General features: G+C 39.1%; 1 protein-coding gene across 1 annotated transcript in view; it reads left to right on the top strand.

Annotated features, from left to right (window-relative positions):
* esyt1 (extended synaptotagmin-like protein 1) overlaps positions 1 to 20,837 on the top strand; it is a 56,062-nt gene that overhangs the window by 9,123 nt on the left and 26,102 nt on the right. Inside the window, exons 3-13 of the mRNA XM_002934533.5 lie at positions 12,152 to 12,193; positions 16,599 to 16,733; positions 17,461 to 17,534; positions 17,651 to 17,723; positions 17,847 to 17,936; positions 18,708 to 18,763; positions 19,027 to 19,147; positions 19,775 to 19,951; positions 20,090 to 20,172; positions 20,612 to 20,660; positions 20,744 to 20,833. Of these exons, the coding sequence (XP_002934579.1) occupies positions 12,152 to 12,193; positions 16,599 to 16,733; positions 17,461 to 17,534; positions 17,651 to 17,723; positions 17,847 to 17,936; positions 18,708 to 18,763; positions 19,027 to 19,147; positions 19,775 to 19,951; positions 20,090 to 20,172; positions 20,612 to 20,660; positions 20,744 to 20,833 (990 nt within the window). The remainder of the gene's footprint in view (positions 1 to 12,151; positions 12,194 to 16,598; positions 16,734 to 17,460; positions 17,535 to 17,650; positions 17,724 to 17,846; positions 17,937 to 18,707; positions 18,764 to 19,026; positions 19,148 to 19,774; positions 19,952 to 20,089; positions 20,173 to 20,611; positions 20,661 to 20,743; positions 20,834 to 20,837) is intronic.

Below are 20,837 nucleotides of genomic sequence, written 5' to 3'. Positions count from 1 at the left end.
AATTAATGATAGTGTGTGCTGTATGAAACCCCCCAACTAGGTCTAGCACTGGTCCTTGGAACTGCCGCCTGCTGCTGCCCCCTCTTTCACTCTTTTACTTATAATTTTAGGTTTAGACGGGGGCGTATTTTCATTGTAAAAAATGGAAACTCGCCTCTTAAAGTTACCAAAGGTGGCTTTTTTTGCTGCCCCTGGTAACTAGCCGCTCCCTGCTGCCTGAGGCAAGGTTCTCACCTTGCAGGAGTGGCCCTGACCAGGTCATGTCTTTTAAAGAACCTGAAACCCAAAGCATTTCTCCTCAGAGCAAGTGATTGTGCTGCATGGGACATATTCCCTGGCATTGTATTTATTCTGAAAGTCACACAAAACCATCCTTCCATCTCTTATTCTCGTGAATGAAATACTCCTGGCAGTACCATTTGTTGCCCTTTTCAGCATAATAATAATTTAGTGAGTGCTTGTTTCAGGTAATTCTCTGCAGTTAAATACTGTGGAGAATACACCAGTGGGCCATCAGATTTTTATACTGATGACTAAAACTGGAAGACTGAGGTGAAATGAGCAGTTTTTGGCACCTGTTATGACCATAGTAATACCCCACTTAAAAGCATGCTGTCTTTTCCAAGGGGCTCTTTACAGACAGGTAAACATCATTTAAAGACCAGTTTCTGAGACATCACTGCTACCATCCCTGTTAAGTTTACCTAAAGATGATTACTATTATTAGTATTGGCAGTGTATATTTTTTTTCTATTTTAAATGGTTTCTGATATATAAGCAGTTTGGGGGCGGGGGATGTTGATCAGGTCTATTAGGCTGCGGCCATGCAGGGGCTATGAGTTTGCTGTGGGGCCCAGTAACATTAGTTACACTAATTTGGCCATAAGATGCCCCTATGCCATAATACAGATAATCCAGAGTTGTTTTGTAGCTTTTTACAGCAACTGGCTGTGTTGCCATCAGCTGTTTGTTTTCTTCTGTAGAAATGGTGGGGTTAACTTATTCACCTCTGACTTTTTTCCCCATCACCCAGCTATCACATGCTCTGTGATTGCTGCATCCAGAAATGACTGCCTCTAGTACAGCCTGACCTGACAGCAAGAACATCCAGGATTATAAATGTATTTATTAAATATTTACTGAAGAAATGGGCAGCTGAGCAAACTTCACATTCATCCGTACTGGCAGCAAATGCCTTAACTCTTAAATTATTCTACTGGGTGTTACTGCTGTATTTTCTCATCCCTTCTTATCCATCATTGGTCCCCCTATTGTTTTCCTCAGTAGAATTTGGTTTCTGCTGCTCATGTAATTTCAAGGGGCAGTTTTCCCCAAAATCATCTTTGTTCTACTTATGCACAATAATTAGGACTTCACTCCACTTTTTACACAGCGTGATAAATATACCCCTAATAGTGTTTAAATTGATTGAAATGTTTTGTCTTAACATTTAACACCCTCCTGCTCTTCTGCTCTAATGAGAATAGTTTGTTTAAATTGAGATATAAACAAACCCAGCCTTTGTACCAGGAGGAGTTCATTATCCAGGGACTGGTAATTTGTTTAACTATTTTCTCCTCATCCCACTATTATTCACAAGAACCAAAGGAATCTGGAAAATGTGACAGGTTTTAGTGCCCTGTTTAGTGCCCTGTTTATGGTAATGTTTGTTACCTCCGGGGCTCATTGCACCATTTTGAACATTGCTTTTTTATAGTTTATATCAGTGATCCCCAACCAGTGGCTCATGAGCAACATGTTGCTCCCCAACCCCTTGGATGTTGCTCCCCGTGGCCTCAGAGCAGGTGCTTATTTTTGAATTTCTGGTTAAGAGGCAAGTTTTGGTTGCATAAAAAACAGTTGTACAGGTATGGGACCTGTTATCCAGAATGCTCGGCACCTGGGGGTTTTCGGATAAGGGATCTTTCTGTAATTTGGATCTCCATATATTAAGTCTGCTATAATCATTTAGATATTGAATAAACCTAATAGGATTGTTTTGCATCCAATAAGGATTATTTATATCTTAGTTGGGATCAAAAACAAGGTACTGTTTTATTATTACAGAGAAAAAGGAAATCATTTTTAAAAATTAGAATAATTTGCTTATAATGGAATCTATGGGAGACGGACTTTCCATAATTCGGAACCTTCTGGATAACGGGTTTCCAGATAAGGGATCCCATACCTGTACTGCCAAATGGAGCCTTCTGTCCAGTCCACATAGGAGCTACCAAATAGCCAATCACAGCCCTTATTTGGCACCCTCATGAACATTTTTATGCTTGTGTTGCTCCCCAACTCTTTTTACGTTTAAGTGTGGCTCATGGGTAAAAAAGGTTGGGGGTCCCTGGTTTATATAAATGCAAGTATATAACCTCCATAGATACAATTCAGCAGTGCTCAGGGGTTGCCATTCTGTCTCTGCTTTTGTATTTGGCACCACTTTATAAAATGCATTAGCTGTGAGCAGCAGAGCATGGCATTCTGCAGACAGTGCCCTTTTTGGCTTTTATTGAGTCATTATCTAAGTAGACTAAGAAGGAAAGCCCACACTATATATAAATGTTTTGCTTCAATTTAACTTTTTTTTTTTTTTACAAATTTATTATATATCCTTAACATTTCAAGACACGTAAATGCTGAGGTAATAAGGCTCTTTATATTATATTTCCTTTTATATTTCAACCAACACTAATGCCACCAAGCTTTTCCAGTGTTCTGTAGTGTAATTCCACTCCATGAGCCACGAGTTTTAAATATGTCAACCACAGATGACGCGCAGATCTATGCATCACGCTTGGTCATTGGAGACTAGAATTCAAGTACTGCCTGGAGTAGCCGATCACTTAAGGTTTGCTTTGTTCAGTTCAGTATCTGTAGTTACTAATTTATTTAATAAAATAAATGTTTTTTTCATGTTGATTGATGGGCTGCCCCTGTGGTGCAATGAAGTTCTCTGTTCCAAGCAGTTATTTACAGGGTTGTCTCATTTGTGTGGTTTTTTTTTTTTGTTTGTTTGTTTTTTTAATAATTGATTTGTTTTTGGTAGTAACTTAATGCATCCCTGCATTACTCTATCAGTGCCCCTGGCAAGAGCAGCTTTCATTTTATTGTTATTCTTATTTATTTTCTTATTTATTCTCTTTCTTTCTAGATCATTTCCTTGTCAGCTCTGACTACCTAGCTGCATTCTGGTTGCTAGGGTAATTAAGGCCCTAGAAACCAGGTAGCAGTTTGCTATTTAAATTGCTTTTGAATTTTGCCATGTACATATTTCTAGAAGTTAATATTATAGTGATTTAGCTACTTTAAAAGCAGAGCACCAAGTGGTCTGGGTGACTGGAAACAGATTATTAATACAAATAATAGGCAATATGACACATGAAAACATTTTATTGGTAAAAAAAAAAAAATCACAAATGTATCCAAAGTTTATACTAAATGTATTGAGGTACCTCCAGTGCTCAGCATTTAAAGGTGTCTGCTTTGATATGACACAGATTGATGCTTTAGTATGATTAGACAAATATACAGATCTAAGGATATCTGTAGTACTTCATGACCTGTATAGAAGCACTCAACCTTTGGTCTTCAGTCTTTATATAGTTATTAGTGACTTTATATTTAGGCAAGGATAATGAATCCTTCATAACATTTTCTGCAGGATACTGAACTGCAAGCAAACCTTAATCTGTATTTTCAAATTTAAGCAAAATTCATAAAAATGGCATGCATGTATTAAATGCACCCCCACCCTTTCTCAGCTATTTGTCTGTGTGTGTACTACTCCCTTCTGATGCAGCCGCAGATCCCCGGTGTGCTGAAGTAATTTTAATGCCCATCCAGCTTCTATTTGCATAAAGCCCATTGCTTTCCTGTTCGCTTCATGTTGGCTTTTTGTATCTCTCACATTGCAGTGCTGATACCTGCCCATGTCAGTATAACACGGGCAACAAATCCATCTCCCAAATCTGTTGCAGAATACAGATAAATTATATTTTCAGGGCAGTTTAATTGCTGTTTTTGGAAAAATTGATTTGAATCTAAGTCCTAGAGGTGTCTAAACTTAAGCATAACACTATAATAATAGGTGCTACTATGTTTTAAACTTCATGAAATAACATGTAATTGTGCTTCTAACACTTGCAAACATATTTTTATCATTATGTCATTTGGCCAGAAGCCCCCAAACCTGCATTCAACTGTGGTTATGGGGGGTGTGTGAGTCTGTTCAGTTTGCATTGTGTACAGCAAAAGGGGTAATTAAAGCTACAGCAGATAAACGGCTGCTTTTGGTATTTTGCATTGAGCCTGTATTCATGTTCTGTTTAAAATTAAACATTCATCACTTTAAAAATATCCTTATGAAAGATCAAATGTACATTTGTAGATTCCCATGAAATCCCAGGCAAATAATATGATAGCTTGGAAAAATCAGTTCTGTCAGCAGATGATAGGGAGGGCATAGCAGAGGATACAAAGGGCATAGCAGAATATAGGGTGGGCATAGTTGAGCAACATGTTCTAAAATGTAGTTTTGAAAATTGAGTTCAATTTTTCACTCTTTCATATAAGCTAGCTCCCTGACATTCTAAACTATTAAAATTTGATACATTTGTTCATATGTTAGTGAAGAGCATTAGAGATACCACCAAGAAATGTATCAATTGCAGCATTTGATCTGTACCTTCAGAGAGCATGCCCAGTATGGACAGAAGCTTCTACTGCTGAGCATTGTATCACAATGGTTTTTTATTTATAATTTTTAAATTATTTGCCTCCTTTTGCCTCTTTCCAGCTTTCAAATGGGAGTCACTGACCCCAGAAGGTAAAGGTATTTTCATATGAGAAAAATGTTTATAAAGCTTAGAAACCCTTGTATCTTTATGTGTCTTTATCAGCTCTAATTTTCACAACACAGTTTCCTGTTATGTTTTGTGGTGTGCACCATATCTCAGAAATATCTGATATTGTAAAATTAATTCCTGTTTTTTTAAGCAGCATCGTGCTCTTCTGGCACATGATGCGAGGTTTTAGATTTTTTCCCTCATAAGTGGATGTCTTGAAAACTGGTTTGCTGGGAGGGACCCTTGTTCTATTGGTTATTTTATAAAAACTATTTCCTAAAGTAATTCTGTAGTCCGAATATCTTTCATTTTTAGGCATTTCTAATTTCTTCTTGGCAGTTTTTTTTGTTACTGAATACAGTATTCATAAAAGTACATATTTTTTATTTAATCAGGAGATGATTACTATAAAGCATCAGTAACACTAAAAAAAGTATTTTGATATGCACTGAAATCTAATGTGATTTTGCCCTGCACTGGTAAAACTGGTGTTCTTTTCTTCAGAAGCCATACTAGTATTTATGTAAATTAGCTGCTTTGTAGCCTTAGGGCACTCATTAAAGCTGATATTAGGCCATAGGGCATGTGTTAAATAGCAGATTATACATATCCTGTGTACAGTGCAATAGTGTTAGTTCTTACACAGCAACATAAAAGTGTCAAATACCAGTCATGGCTCTCTACAGAACTATAGAATCTAAATGCAAATTGGGACATATGTAGATGCCAAATACATGTTTATATTGCGTAGCTATAGAGGAAGCAGACCTCATGGCTGAGGTGGGGGGTACAGGGGGACCAAAACACGGGATCTGCTGTATTGAAATCCCTGTATCCCAGCAGTTGCCCTACTTAAACTTTTCTCTCTCTCCTTTTTTACATTTAATTCAGTCTAAGATTGATAATACTGTATATTATTATACAACAAAAAGAAAAAACATTTAGTGTGAAACCAAATACAGGTGGATTAGCTGGGGTCCAGGCGCACATGCCCCAGACCTACAGCTCAAGGAGGATAATTATACCATGGATGTGTAGCAGGCACTCGCGGGTCCCACAAGCAGGTCACAATCTTACCCCTCCCCCCCTTGAATTTTTTACCAGAGTGGGTCAAGGAAGGGCCGCATAGATAGTGCAGCTAATCAGCTTGAAAAAGGAAGTAAAATGTTCTGAAAGCTTGCTATGATTATCTTAGTTAGCCAATAAAGGTATCACCTTTATACCACTTTTGTTATTTTTTATTTCAAAAGGGTTACCCTGTAAACAGTGCAGAAAACACAGTTGTGCTTTCTGCACTAGAAGAGCAGAAGTTCCAGGTTGATAGCTAGAAATTCAGCTCTTAAAGTTACCAGGAGTGGCTTTTTGACACCCTGGCAACTTATGGGGGCATTACCACCTGAGGCGGCTTTCTTAACTCTCCTCATGGCAGCAGTGTCCCTGGCCCCACATATAGAGTACAATGTCACTATAAGTCTTACATTTACAGGTAAATGAACTGGTGTGTGTGTTTTTCAGTTCAGTGCCCAATTAGCTTTGACAGCGGCTACAGCATATGGTTTTATTGATCAAAGATTACTCTTAATGCCTGGCTGGTAGCATTTATCTTGATAAATATGCATCAACAGGTGAACGTGCTCCTCCACCAGTTCTTGCTAGGTTCAGTTGTTGCTAGGTTTCAATTCCCCCCCACAGAAATAAACTGTGCTATATTCATCTAGATTGCACGTTCTACTAGGTGTTTCTCACCTGCAATCACCCCCCAAACATCCTCCCAAGTTATTAATGATTTTGATATTCTGCTGTTGCTTTACCCAAGAGCTGACACCTATTTGTTATTTCTTATTGCACCCCTCAAGTAAAAAAAATACTGTATGGGGAGATCTTGCTTAGGCAGGAGGACAATCGGTGCCCCTTATTGCTTCCCTTAAAAGGATTTTCCAACATGAGCTCAATAAACGGGGCCTGTGCTACATGTACTCATTGCCTATTATTTTAAAATTAAAACTCCACACATTAGTCGTCTTTATAATGAGCTGCTTCTAAACCTAAAGCCTGATAAAGGCCACACCTGGGAGATAGGAGTAATTATTTTTATGGAGCTCATTATCATTATTCAACACAAGGCCTCTTTATTGTGCTCATATATTGTGCATACTGCTCCTTAAATGTGGATCAAAATGGGCAGTGATGCTGCAACATTTGGGGAATTACAGGCTTTATTTGTCTTGCTGTGCCCCTTCCTTACAGATAAGGTAAGTCTGTTCAGGGCTCTAGCAGGATATGGTGTTCTCTAAAAGCCGCATTCAGTCTGCACCCTTAGTTGTGCTGAACTACATTTCTCTTTGTGCTTTGAAAGATTTGGTCTCCTAAGGGTTGCTGCAGTTCATCAATATTAGATGGAAGGGTCTAATACTTTGTTTTGATGCAGTTGTGTCCATCCATGGGGCCTAATGGTCCTGCTTACTGACCTTAAACCAGGTCAGGAGGCACAGCCATTTGGCTGTAATAAAATGTTTATAAATTCTTATGTAGTGCTGACACACTATGTGGTGCAAATAGCATAAAAATACTGGCACAACTGGACTTATTTAAGTGGGATAAACCCTACTAATTTTAATAGTAGCAAACCATATAAATATGGATTGACATTACGTGGTGCATAATAATAAATAATAATTCACATTGGTTTTGTGGGGCTGGCCTCCTGGTGAGGTTTCTTATAGTGGCAAGTGGGACAGTTAAGGTAAGATTTGGGGAGAATGGCCATTTACTCTCCCACACATACCTGAAAGCCCGCCTTGAAGGTCCATTATATTAAGATTTGGGGTGAATAGGTATTTGCTGTCCTAGATTTTTTTGAAACTGAATGATGTTTACTTTTTTGTTTACTAGTGATGTTTCAGGCCGGTTTTATCTGTCATTATAAAAAAAATACATTGATACAACCGAAAACAAAATAACGTATGAATGAATTTCAAACAGCTGCAGTGAATGAATAGTAATAAACTTAATAGATGTTTCCAACAGCATATTAATGTTGATGTAATAGGGATATTTTCTGGTAATTTGTCTCAGCACTTTAAAAACAGCAGGGATTATCTCCAGTTGCTGTGACTTGGCATACACAAACAATGTACATGTATTCAGGCAATAATCACCTGTGTTTCTCAGAATTTATTCATTTTGTTTTTTGACATTTTTTTTTTGGTAGTAAGCCAAAATGCTAGACCCTCATGCGTGCCTTATGTCTGAATATGTGGTAGGAACATGTGTGTGGTTTTTTTTAATCATAGCTGGTAAAAATAGTCATGTAGAAGGCAGGGCATATTAAACATGGCAGATGTCTGCTGGTTTTAGCCAGAGGCTTGCCCGAAAATTGATGTTCCAAAATCTCAGCTACACTTTGGTGTTCTGTACTAGTTGTGTTGAGGCAGCATTCATTGTCCAACAGTTAAGTCATAGGGTTGGGTGAAGCTGTGGGGGTATCGACAGTTGGAGCCAAGTTGTTGCTGGGGCAGCATAGGTTCCAATTTACAGCGGAATTATCAGGTTATCCTTCTTGTTTTAAACCAGATTTTCAGCTTTTTAGCTTTTGCTAATGACACTTTGCTGCCTACGGAATTTGCTGCCTAAGGCAAAACAGTAACCCAACTTCTTACCAGAACCAAATCATAAGCTGAGGAAATTAGCTATCTATACCCTGAAAATAAATAGTTCAAACTATTGCTTATAGTAACATAAAAACCTACAGGGCCATAATCCCCTTGCTCTGTTTATTGCCCATAATGCTTTGACATGCAAAGTTAGTGCAGGCAGGTTGCTAGTTTGTAAAGCTGGCTGTACAAAGGTGACCATACATGGGCCGTTGCATCTGCCATTGTAATTCAATTATCCTAATATCGCCTATCGTAGGTGGGCCTATCGGGAGACAATCGGCTCAATTGGTGACATATAACTATACATATTTATAATGTTGGTGGGAAGGAAAATGTTGACTTCCATTTCATTTTGTTCACCATGTTCGTGGTACAAATGGATTTTAAATCCCTGAAAATTCCATGAAATAGGATTTTTATAGTTAGTTAAAGTAGGAAAAATAGAAGAATGTGACTGTGTGCCTACATTAGTATTTGACAAATTAGGCCCTAAATCCCTGAGATTTGTGCTACAGAGAAGTTAGTATATGATTGGTACATAAAAGCAGCTACACTTTTTTTTAATGATGTTTCCATTTTTATAAAGTTTTACTTGGTCTTTTGGCCAAATAATTTTATATATAAAGACATGGGATGCTTACTGGTATTTTGGTATTTAAAGTGACCATAGGCAGAAGTAAAAAGGGTAAATAAAAACTATTTCATTGTAAATAATAAGGTTTTCCAAATTAGAAAATCCGGCCTCTCCTTGATTGACAAAGTAATCAGGCAATTGGAGATCACAGTGTTATAGCCCCACCCCCTAAAGTCACTGGACTTCCCCCAATGTTACAGGTCCTGCCCCTTGTCACTGCCCCCGCCCCCATGATGTCACTGCCCGCCCCTGCCCTGGGTGCTCAACACAGAAAGACAGCAACCCTAAATCCCAACATGTTTTATTGGCATCCTGATTTTCTTAAAGGTAATAAAATGCTGTATATTCGGCGCATGAAATCAACGTGGGCGGAAGAAGAAAGCATTGATTTTTCCAGTTTCATTTGATGGTGCTGTGAGCTAATGCTACATTTAGTGGAAAAACAAAATTTAGTCTTCATCATAAATTGCTTTTTGAAACCTGTTTTATAACGTATGTTCCTGGACTTTTGGTGGGTTATTGTAGAACTGAAGGAATGAACCTGAGGTGATAAACCTACAAGCGGTGTCCTGGCGCCCAATGAAACAAACAACAAAAAAACCAGCCACTGCCGTAATCTTGTTCTTATCTAATTTTCCTTTATGAACGATAAATCAGTCAACACATACCATCTCCTCCTTCTCTCTAGTGGGTAACCTCAGCCTTCACAAGCTGCTAGCATATTTACACACGTTATCTGCAGTGAAACCAACGGAAATAAACACAAAGTGGCACAGGCTAACAGCAATGCTTTGCACATGACTTAACTGCATTTTAGATACTGTATCTGTATTAATATTGTTTTACAATGATCTGACTGATCCACAAACTCATACTATCTTCACCTTTGCAAAGCTAAAAGATAAAGCTCCAACTGTTAAACTACTGTTCTTTGAGTATCTCCAACCTTTATGGCCACATATGCTAAACCAACAGCACCCAAAAAAGCCTAATATCAATCATATATAAGATGTTGGTTCAACCATCTATTGGTCAACCCCTCGACCATCCCTACATGATAAAATGGAACTCCGCACTGCAGGAGCCTCTCTTCCAGTCGACCTGGAAATCTATCTGGACCAATGCTAACAAAAAATATTATTGCTATTACTTTAGCATGCTTTATTTAGACACAACAAATGCCACAGTGCTTTACAGATATTATACACCATTTACATGTTTTTGATATTGTGGAGAAACCCAGTATTCCCAGAGAAAACTCACGCGGGTACAGGGAGAACATACATAATGCATTGTCTGGTATCGATCCTGGGACTCACAGCTCTGCAAGGCAACAAAGCTAACTAATGTGCCCCCTTACTACTTTATACATTTGAAATCAAAAATAATGATTTGCATTCCTCAATTCACAATTTCTCTGTTCTGTTAAAAAACCTTTGTTCTGAGGGCAAATGTTTAAAGAATGTGCAAAGTCCAGCTGTTGGCTCCACATTTGCAATAAAAATAACAGTCCACTCTGGTAAATTCTTTTTTTTTTTTTTTTTTTTTTTTTTTTTTAAAAGTGGCATCTTAAGGAAAAAAAACTAAACTTTACATTGCATCCTACTTCTTCCCAACATATTCAAGGTGTTCTTTATTTAAATAATTAATACAGAGGTTTCCAAACTAAAGGTATAGGGTCTATTGTCAAGAATGCTTGAGACCTGGGGTTTTCCGGATAAGCGGTCTTTATGTAAGTGGATTACCATACCTTAAGTCTACTAAAAAAAAATTTAAACAAACTCAATTGGATTATTTAGACTCCAGTAAGTATGACTTATATCTTTGTTAGGACAAGTACAAGGTACCGTTTTACTATTACAGGGGAAAAAGGAAATAATTAAAAAAAAAAATAATTATTTGCTTATAAGGGAGTACATGGGGCATGCTGTTTTGTAATTTGGAAGATACTGTGTTGCAAAGGCCATATATGTAATGATTGCTATATTTTTAACTATGATTCCTTTATAAATCAATACCTTAGTATCAGTCAGTGAATTCAATTGCTGCAAAAAAAGGCAGTTACTAAAGGTGGCCATACACGAGCAGATCCGCTCGCTTGGCGACGTCGCCAAGCGAGCGGATCTTCCCCCGATATCCCCACCTACGGGTGGGCGATATCGGGGAGCATTTAGGTAAAAAAAAAATAATCCGATCGTTTGGCCCTGGGGCCAGACGATCGGATTATGTGGCCAGCAATGGGGCAGTCGGATCGGGGACCGCATCAACGAGCCGATGCGGTCCCCGATCCGACCGGATTTTCTAACCTGGCCGATCGAGATCTGGCCAATTTCAGGCCAGATATCGGTCGGCCAGGCCGCTCTGCCCTGCCCATACACGGGCCGATTAGCTGCCGAATCGGTCCAAGGGACCGATATTTGGAATCGGTCCAAGGGACCGATATCGGCAGCTATAGTCGGCCCGTGTATGGCCACCTTAACAAAGATGTCTTAATTGTACATCTTCAACGGTACCCGATCAAAATCTTTTGTCCCGGCCGATTGACAAGACGACTGATATCCAAGTCTTTTGCGATATCGGTCGTCTCGTTGATCCACCATACACTCACTGTATAATGATCGCAACCTCATTTTGTAAGATAATATTGGTGCATGTATGGCCAGCTTTATACTTCTCCAAAAAATGTTTGTTCTGGTCCCAGCCAGATGGATATAGCATGTGTGACCTCTTTCACCGCTAGTGCCTACTATAGGCAGACCTTTTCCTATTCTTTGGAATGGAAAGCAGACATACAAGGGTCAATTAGTACTGCGCCAAGGCAGTTACAATACCACATATGCCACAGCTGTGACGCTTATGTCAAATATTAAATAGGATTATAAAAATAGAGTAAATAACAATATGCATTACATTCTTTCCAGGTATCAACAGTATACAGGCATTATGAATGTTAAACCATGAGCTGTACCAAAGTAAAATAATTTTATTTCTGTGTCTTTCTAAATCTCCAGGTCTCGTTCCCTGACACAGAAAAGGCAGAATTCCTAAATAAGGTAAAGGATGTGTCTCTTTTAATTTTTGTTTGTGCATGGGGTGTTGTGTATTAACTTATTATCTGTGTGTTTGCTTGCTTTTGTATGGGTGATCTCTTAACAGAACTAATAATATATGTATAAATCAGGCTGGTGAGTAACAAAATAGTGTTTCCGTTTTATAGTGGGAACCGCATTGAAACCTAAAATTATCATTTGTCATTTTGCAACCTCTATGGGACTTGCAGTTTGGCAGTTTCTTCTGCCAAATCGCAGCTTTTGATACAAATCTGTGATATGTTGGTGCAGGCTAATATTTTGCATATAAGGGCTGTGACACACGGGTAGACGACTAATCTCCCCGAAATGCCATCCCACCGGCTAGAATGTAAATTGCGGGTGGGATGGCATACGCGGCGCTGCAGTTTGCCGAAGTCGCAGAAGTTTACTCTCAAGGCGAATTCGGCAAATCACGGCGCCGCATATGCCATCCCACATTCTAGCCAGTGGGATGGCATTTTGGGGAGATTAGTCGCCCGCGACAAAGAAGATTTGCTGCATGGCGGCTAATCTCCAGTGTTCTGCTGTTTTAGGGCTGTGACACACTGGGAGATTTTACATGCAGCTGGGAATCTCTGATATCCTGCAACACCTGAGCAGATATACTTTGAAAACTGGCCATGAGTAAGGAGCCCAACATTTCTCTATCTGTATTTGCAGCAGTTACTATGGTTTGTCTTACATGGGAGAATGAAGAGACAAAAACTGTGTGCCATGGCCTTCATACCCTATTGTGACATGTACAGAGGACTTTGCAAGTAAACAGTAAAAACAAAGTTTTGTTCACTCTGCATATTACCGAATGGTGAACAGTGTTTTTACTGTGATAAAGCAGATAATAGCTTTATGTATTTAACGGAACTGTACTGTTGCCCTGTGCTGGTAAAATGTGTGTTTGCTTCAGAAACACAACTAAAGTTTATATAAATAAGCTGCTGTGTAGCCAGGGGGATGTCTATTCAAACTATAATAGGGCTTAATGGCACAAGTTACATAGCAGCTAATAGATGCCATTGTATTATACAGAGCTTATCTATTATCTGCTATGTAATCTGTCTTTTTTTCCCTCTTTCAGCTTGAATGGCTGCCCCCACGGCTACACAGCAGCTTTGTTTATATAAACTATGGAAGTCTTTCTGAAACAAACACACAGCTTTTAACAGTGCAGGGCAACAGTACATTATATTTAAATTACTTTAAAATACTTTCATTTTTTGATATTTGCTTTGCCTTTGTTTATTTGAATTAGAAAAAAAATAGTCTTTTTTCACAAACTTGAAAATTGATAAATAAACCCATAAAAGATAACTTACAGCGTTCACACTGTGTACAAGTAAGGGTTGATATGGGGCCTTATAAGAGAGCTGCCAACACTACCATTTTTGTGATGCCATGGGTTCTTGGAACTGTTTCTTCTTCATAATACACTGTGCTCAAATGTTGTTAAGGTAAAACAATGGCTGTGTTTGCTTTGGCATTATGTACAGCAATATTCTTCCCTTTGTCAAGCTGTGCCTGAGGAGCCTTGCTGCAGAGCATGACGCATGAAAGTGTTTGTATCTGTAGCATTTGTATCTGCACAAACTGTTTGTGGATATGCAGCTACTAAGTAAAGCTCACAGCAAAAGGGTGCCAGTGGGTGAGGGTCTTCATAAGATACCATGCAAACAGAAATTCCCATCACTGCCCCTAATTCTGTAAATAATGCTGCCTCACTGCTTGCTGTGGCTGAAGTACTTTCTATAGAGTTTAAAGTAGACATATATCCTATAAAAATTAAGAATGTACCAGAGAATTATACTCCTCTAGATACAGTGGAGGAAATAATTATTTGACCCCTCACTGATTTTGTAAGTTTGTCCAATGACAAAGAAATGAAAAGTCTCAGAACAGTATCATTTCAATGGTAGGTTTATTTTAACAGTTGGTCAGATAGACATCAAAAGAAATTCGAAAAAATACTTTAAATAAAAAGATAGCAAAACTGATTGCATTTCATTGAGTGAAATAAGTTTTTGAACCCTCTAACCAAAAAAGACTTATACTTTAGTGGAAAAACCCTTGTTTGCAAGCACAGAGGTCAAACGTTTCTTGTAATTGATGACCAAGTTTGCGCACATTTTAGGAGGAATGTTGGTCCACTCCTCTTTGCAGATCATCTCTAAATCCCTAAGGTTTCGAGGCTGTCTCTGTGCAACTCTGAGCTTGAGCTCCCTCCATAGGTTTTCTATTGGATTAAGGTCCGGAGACTGACTAGGCCACTCCATGACCTTAATGTGCTTCTTCTTGAGCCACTCCTTTGTTGCCTTTGCTGTATGTTTTGGGTCATTGTCGTGCTGGAACACCCATCCACGACCCATTTTCAGTTTCCTGGCAGAGGGAAGGAGGTTGTCGTTCAGGATTTCACGATACATGGCTCCGTCCATTTTCTCGTTAATGCGAATAAGTTGTCCTGTGCCCTTAGCAGAAAACACCCCCAAAGCAAAATGTTTCCACCCCCATGCTTGACGGTGGGGACGGTGTTTTGGGGGTCATAGGCAGCATTTTTCTTCCTCCAAACACAGCGAGTTGAGTTAATGCCAAAGAGCTCTATTTTGGTCTCATCAGACCACAGCCCCTTCTCCCAGTCACTCACAGAATCATTCAGGTGTTCATTGGCAAACTTCAGACGGGCCTGCACATGTGCCTTCTTGAGCAGGGGGACCTTGCGAGCCCTGCAGGATTTTAATCCATTGCGGTGTAATGTGTTTCCAATGGTTTTCTTGGTGACTGTGGTCCCTGCTAATTTGAGGTCATTAACTAACTCCTCCCGTGTAGTTCTAGGATGCTTTTTCACCTTTCTCAGAATCATTGACACCCACGAGGTGAGATCTTGCGTGGAGCCCCAGAGCGAGGTCGATTGATGGTCATTTTGTGCTCCTTCCATTTTCGAACAATCGCACCAACAGTTGTCACCTTCTCTCCCAGCTTCTTGCTAATGGTTTTGTAGCCCATTCCAGCCTTGTGCAGGTCTACAATTTTGTCTCTGACATCCTTGGACAGCTCTTTGGTCTTTCCCATGTTGGAGAGTTTGGAGTCTGCTTGATTGATTGATTCTGTGGACAGGTGTCTTTTATACAGGTGACTAGTTAAGACAGGTGTCCTTAATGAGGTTGACTAATTGAGTAGAAGTGTCTAACCACTCTGTGGGAGCCAGAACTCTTAATGGTTGGTAGGGGTTCAAAAACTTATTTCACTCAATGAAATGCAAATCAGTTGCTATCTTTTATTTAAAGTTATTTTTTCGATTTTCCTTTTGATGTGCTATCTGCCACTGTTAAAATAAACCTACCATTGAAATGATACTGTTCTGAGACTTTTCATTTCTTTGTCATTGGACAAACTTACAAAATCAGTGAGGGGTCAAATAATTATTTCCTCCACTGTATAGAAGGAATGTGCTTAAAAAAGTTGTATTTCAGACTGATTCATTGAGAAATTCCCCCAAACCCCACTAGCCCCGCCCATCTGTGTCACTTCCTGCTAGCTGAATTCTCTGGATGAGCTGGGGAACCGGCAGCCCTCCGTACCCTGCACTGTAGGATAGGAACCAATCAGCAGCTTGGCTAGCCTGATAGGGAACTGAAGCTTGGCTTTGCTTGTGTGAGTGCAGGGCTGTGATTGGCTCTCCCCCCTACTGTGCTTCTGGCAGGGACCGTTAGGACACGCCCACTCTCCATTTCGAACTCGGACAGAGAAGTGATAGGATATATAGGGAGCCATTGTTACAGATTGGATTAATTTTTAGCACAAAGTGAAACCAGCACCTTATATTATTCATAATTGCCTACAAAATTAGGGGTTTCCCATTTATCCAATATGTCTCCTTTAAAGTTGTAAACCAAAAAATCAAATTATTGTAAATTTGCTAAACGATCGTTTCACCATAATTTTGTATTTTTTTTTAGCTGTTAAAGAGCCAGTATACATCCCTTTTCAACTTTTCAATGAAAAGTGCTTGGTCACAACCAAGGGTGATGGGGGGTTGTATACTGGAAATCTAATAATCTACTTCACAAGGACCAAGCATGTAGTAACTTCAGTCTCTTTGTTTGCCTTGTTTAGGGCAAGGGATAATAAAAAAAAAAATACTTTTTGTTCAGCTCAAATCACTAAAGTGCTCAAAAGAGAACTCTGAGCAAGTTTATAGTCATTTCATTTATATTTGTGTACATCTGTAGGGTTGAGGTAGGGCTGCCTGTAATATGCTTGTGCAGATATATACATGGGTTTTCCCCTGTGAAAGCACAAGGAAAATTGTAGACAGGTTGCAATGCCTGTGTAGTTTAATTGAGATTTATGCACTTTATTTTAAATCTTCTCTCAGATTGTGGCGCAGATGTGGCCTTTTATAGGACAGTATTTGGAGAAGTTGCTCACAGATAGTATAGCACCCACAATCCGGGCCAGCAATACACATCTATCAACATTCTACTTCACGAAGATCAATGTTGGTGAGAAGGTAAGAAATGTTATGTTAATGCTTTGGATTAGTACAGTAGCCTGCATCATATGGTTAGATGATGGATGGCAAGGGAAACAAGAACTCTTTTTTAAAATATAACAGTACAAAAGACCCCAAACACTGGTTATTGGCTGCATCACTTGGCCTTTTTCCCTATGCTTAATAGTTGTAGTATGTGTTTTACCAACACTGGACACATTTGTACTAGTGAGTAGTTACCCTTGTAAGACTAATAGATCTTCAAGTAGAACAGAGGTAACAGTGTTTCAAGGGTCACTATACCCTATACCTTCAGAAAGCTGCCTAGTTCAGGTACCGGTAAATACCTATACTGCTGATTTTCTGCAATCTGTACATACAATCTGTAGGAGGCATTAAATCCAGGGCTGCATTTGTGGCAAGGCCTAGCACAGCAGGACTTTAGGGGTGGCATGCCACCCAGCTGCATCTAAATTGTGTCCGGAGCACTGGGGAAGTGCAGGAGTCCTGCTCACTGAGCCCCACTGCTCCAGACCTGACAACTGAATTTTGGGCATGAAGGTGGGGGGTGGCGGGCTTGACGTGCCAAGACATGGACCTGAGGTGCTCAATATGTAAACCCGGGCCTGATTAAATCTGTATGTGTGTAAGATCTATTCTAGAATTAGTGCCATTGACAGTAAGAGATGTCAAGCTTTTAACTCTTCAGTTATATTGAACTCATAACACCTCATTTACTCTCTAGGCTCCAAAGGTAACCGGAGTGAAAGCTCATACAGAATTTGACAAGAAGCAGATAATCTTGGATTTGCACCTCAGGTATATGTTACAATATAGCCTGCATGTGTGCTTCACTCTCCTGTTATCTAATTCTGGCATTCTTCTGTAATTTTTTTGTTTTGCCTGCTGCAATGCATTCATTTTTTTTTCTGTAGTTATGTTGGTGACATAGAAGTTAATGTAGAAGTAAAGAAATATTTCTGCAAAGCTGGAATTAAGGGGATGCAGGTATGTGAGCCACAGATGTAATGTGCAAAGCCCATTTCAGTGCACTAATAATCATTTTCTGTTTATTACTGTTTATTTCTTTTCCTTCCTTATAAATTATAAACAAAATTTCCTTTCTAACAGCTGCATGGGATGCTCCGTGTTATCCTGGAACCACTAATTGGAGATGTTCCTATTGTTGGAGCCATGACATTATTCTTCATCCGTCGTCCGGTAGGTGATTAATAAATGGTGCCTTAGTTGCCGGCAAATGTAAATATATTCTTTACAAATAAAATGTAGGGCTTGCATTCCCATGGTGCCTTTCTTCATATTATAATAGTAGTAGATATTGTTTGTCATACACTTACTCAGACATATGCAGAAAAAGCTTGGTTTCAGTTTTGGGGCAGGTTTGTACCATAAACACCCATCAAACCACAAACATTTGTCCTGCTAAAGGGATCTCCACCCAAAACGGTTTGTTATTTGTAAATCTAATTGTGGTCGAAAGCAGTATTTGTGTATTCTTTTCTGTGTTCTGCTTCTAAGAGCAATGACACACTAGTCGATTAGTCTCCCCTCAATGAATCTCCTCTACCGCAGGCGACTAATCTGCAAATGCTGCTTTGGCTTTGCAAATTAGCACAGAGTTGCCTCTCAAGGAAACTTTGGCCTATTTCGGAAAGTAGCCGCACCGCGTATGTTTCACTTTGTTCTTTTACCTAACACCCTATGTACCCTTAATGCCCTTAATGTTAAAATAGTGCAGCAGAAGTCATTTCTTCTACAGGTCTGTTAAACAGCTGACTTCTGCTACAAGTCAAAACCAGCAGCGTGGAGAATATATAAACCAGACACATCTTGCTTTTTATAGCAATTACATTTACAAGTACCTGTAGAGTCATTGAACATTTTTAATTAATGTATGACATCACTTCCAGTGTCAATCAAACACACGGTACATAAGACTGCTCTCATCCCAAATGCTAAATATTTTAACAGGTGCTAGACATCAATTGGACGGGGCTTACAAATCTGCTGGACATCCCTGGACTTAAGTAAGTAGCCATGTTACCTGGAATGTAGCCATACCTCTATTCTCCCTTTTTTGTTTTTTAATTTCTTCTTTTTACATATTTTATTTATACTTAATGACAGCGTTAGAGATGCTGGATAGATACTCCATGTGTTTTAACTTCCCCTGACTTGACCATATGTTATTTATGTTATGTTATTTATTGTTGAATTAAATATAATTTTTTTTTTTTCCTTTTGCCTTCTTTTGACTACCAACATCCTTCCTACACCTGATGTTCTAAAGTTTGATGTCTGACACAATGGTTATGGATATTATCTCTGGCTTCCTGGTGCTACCAAATCGTCTTGCTATCCCCTTAGCCAGTAATCTTCATGTGGCAGAACTACGCTCCCCACTACCAAGGGTATAAGCTCTCTGTACATGTTAAAGTCATTGTTGGCTTTGTTCTTGTAATTAATTTGGTGATTCCTTTATTTACATTTTTACATTCTCCTCTTTTTTTCTCCTACTTTCCCACTGTGCCACATTTTCTGTTTTATCGTCCTACATTTCTGTGCCACCCACATTTCTTGTTTTTTGTTTTTTTTTTAAGAAAAAGAGTGCCATATCTTTCTATATGGGCCCCTTTGGTGATGATTTTGAGGGTCATTTCCCACAGGATTTCCATCTGTTCTAAATCTAAAAAATGCATTAATTGTTTGTGCTCATTGGTCTAATATGGAATAATAGCCAACCTTGATGTGAAGGGAAGACAGGTCCCTCCTGCTACCATTTTTGTGACCATCATTGTGTGAGCAGGACATTTTCTCCTAGTTTGTTTGGGTTGGCAGGGGAGTATTACCTCCAATACTTTATACCCCTCTATCTTTTCCTTTTCTTTATGTACCCTATTTCTAGTGTTACAGTTGTTCATGAATCTTCTTGTTTATTTAATTTCTATGTTTTCTGATTAATTCTGATTCCACTATTCGCATTTTTATTTAATCCATTCAGTCACCATGCCCATTTGGTTTTCATCTGATCTTTTCAGGGCATTGTCCGTATTCATCTTTTGGAAGCTCGGGACCTGAGTGCCAAAGATATCCAACTGAAAGGACTGCTGGCTGGAAAGTCAGACCCATATGCCATTGTGCGCGTTGGGACACAAGTTTTTAACAGTCAGATCATTAATGAGAACTTAAATCCTGTCTGGAATGAGATGTATGAGGTATGGGTATTTGTGCACCACAACCTTTCAATGTACATTTTCTATTCTGTAGAACTTTACAGGTTTTTGATATAGAATACATCAGAACATATACATGTGTGTATGTATAATTATAATGTTGTTTTTATTCCATTTCAGGTTATTGTGCATGAGGTTCCTGGACAAGAGCTAGAAGTGGAACTTTTTGACAAGGATCCAGACCAGGATGACTTTTTGGGCAGGTTGGAAATGTCTCCTTTTTAGTTTCTACCCTGTAAACAATTTTTACATAAAAAAGAACTTCTTGGAATAAATGTTAAAGGCCATTTTCACTTTAGAAAAAAATTGGCAAACTGCTCAATTTGAAAATTAATTCTGGCTCCTCCACTACGCTCTGGAGGAGGTTCGTATCTAGTGTAGAGAGCACAATTGGGTTCTCTGCACTAGCAGAGCCAAATTTCTGGTTTAAAAACCAAACATTTGGCTTTTCAAGTTACTAGGGGCGGCTTTTTGCGACCCATGGTAACTTTGGGGGAGGCACTGACACCTGAGGCGAGTTTCTCAACTCAACTCATGGCAGCAGTGCCCTTGATTGTACCCATTGCCTTTTAAATATGTATTTTAAAAGCGACATATAAAAGCAGCTTACTAATACAGTTTCTTTCTGGCATTTTCTTTTAGAATGAAGATAGATCTGGGTGAGGTGAAGCAACATGGGTCTCTGGACAAGGTTTGTGCCTTTAAGTGTATGCTGGGAAGTGAAGGCTATGTAAAAATACAGCACATATTTAGAGTGACTTTCTTTATTTCCAGTGGTTCCCCTTAAGTGATACAAAATCGGGGAGACTGCATCTCAGACTGGAATGGCTCACACTCATGTCCAATGCTTCACAGCTTAAAAAGGTAT

The sequence above is a fragment of the Xenopus tropicalis genome, chromosome 2, assembly GCF_000004195.4.
Source record: "Xenopus tropicalis strain Nigerian chromosome 2, UCB_Xtro_10.0, whole genome shotgun sequence".
Lineage (NCBI taxonomy): Eukaryota > Metazoa > Chordata > Amphibia > Anura > Pipidae > Xenopus > Xenopus tropicalis.
The sequence above is the reverse complement of the archived record's forward strand: the minus strand, read 5'-3'. Positions and strand labels throughout refer to the sequence as shown.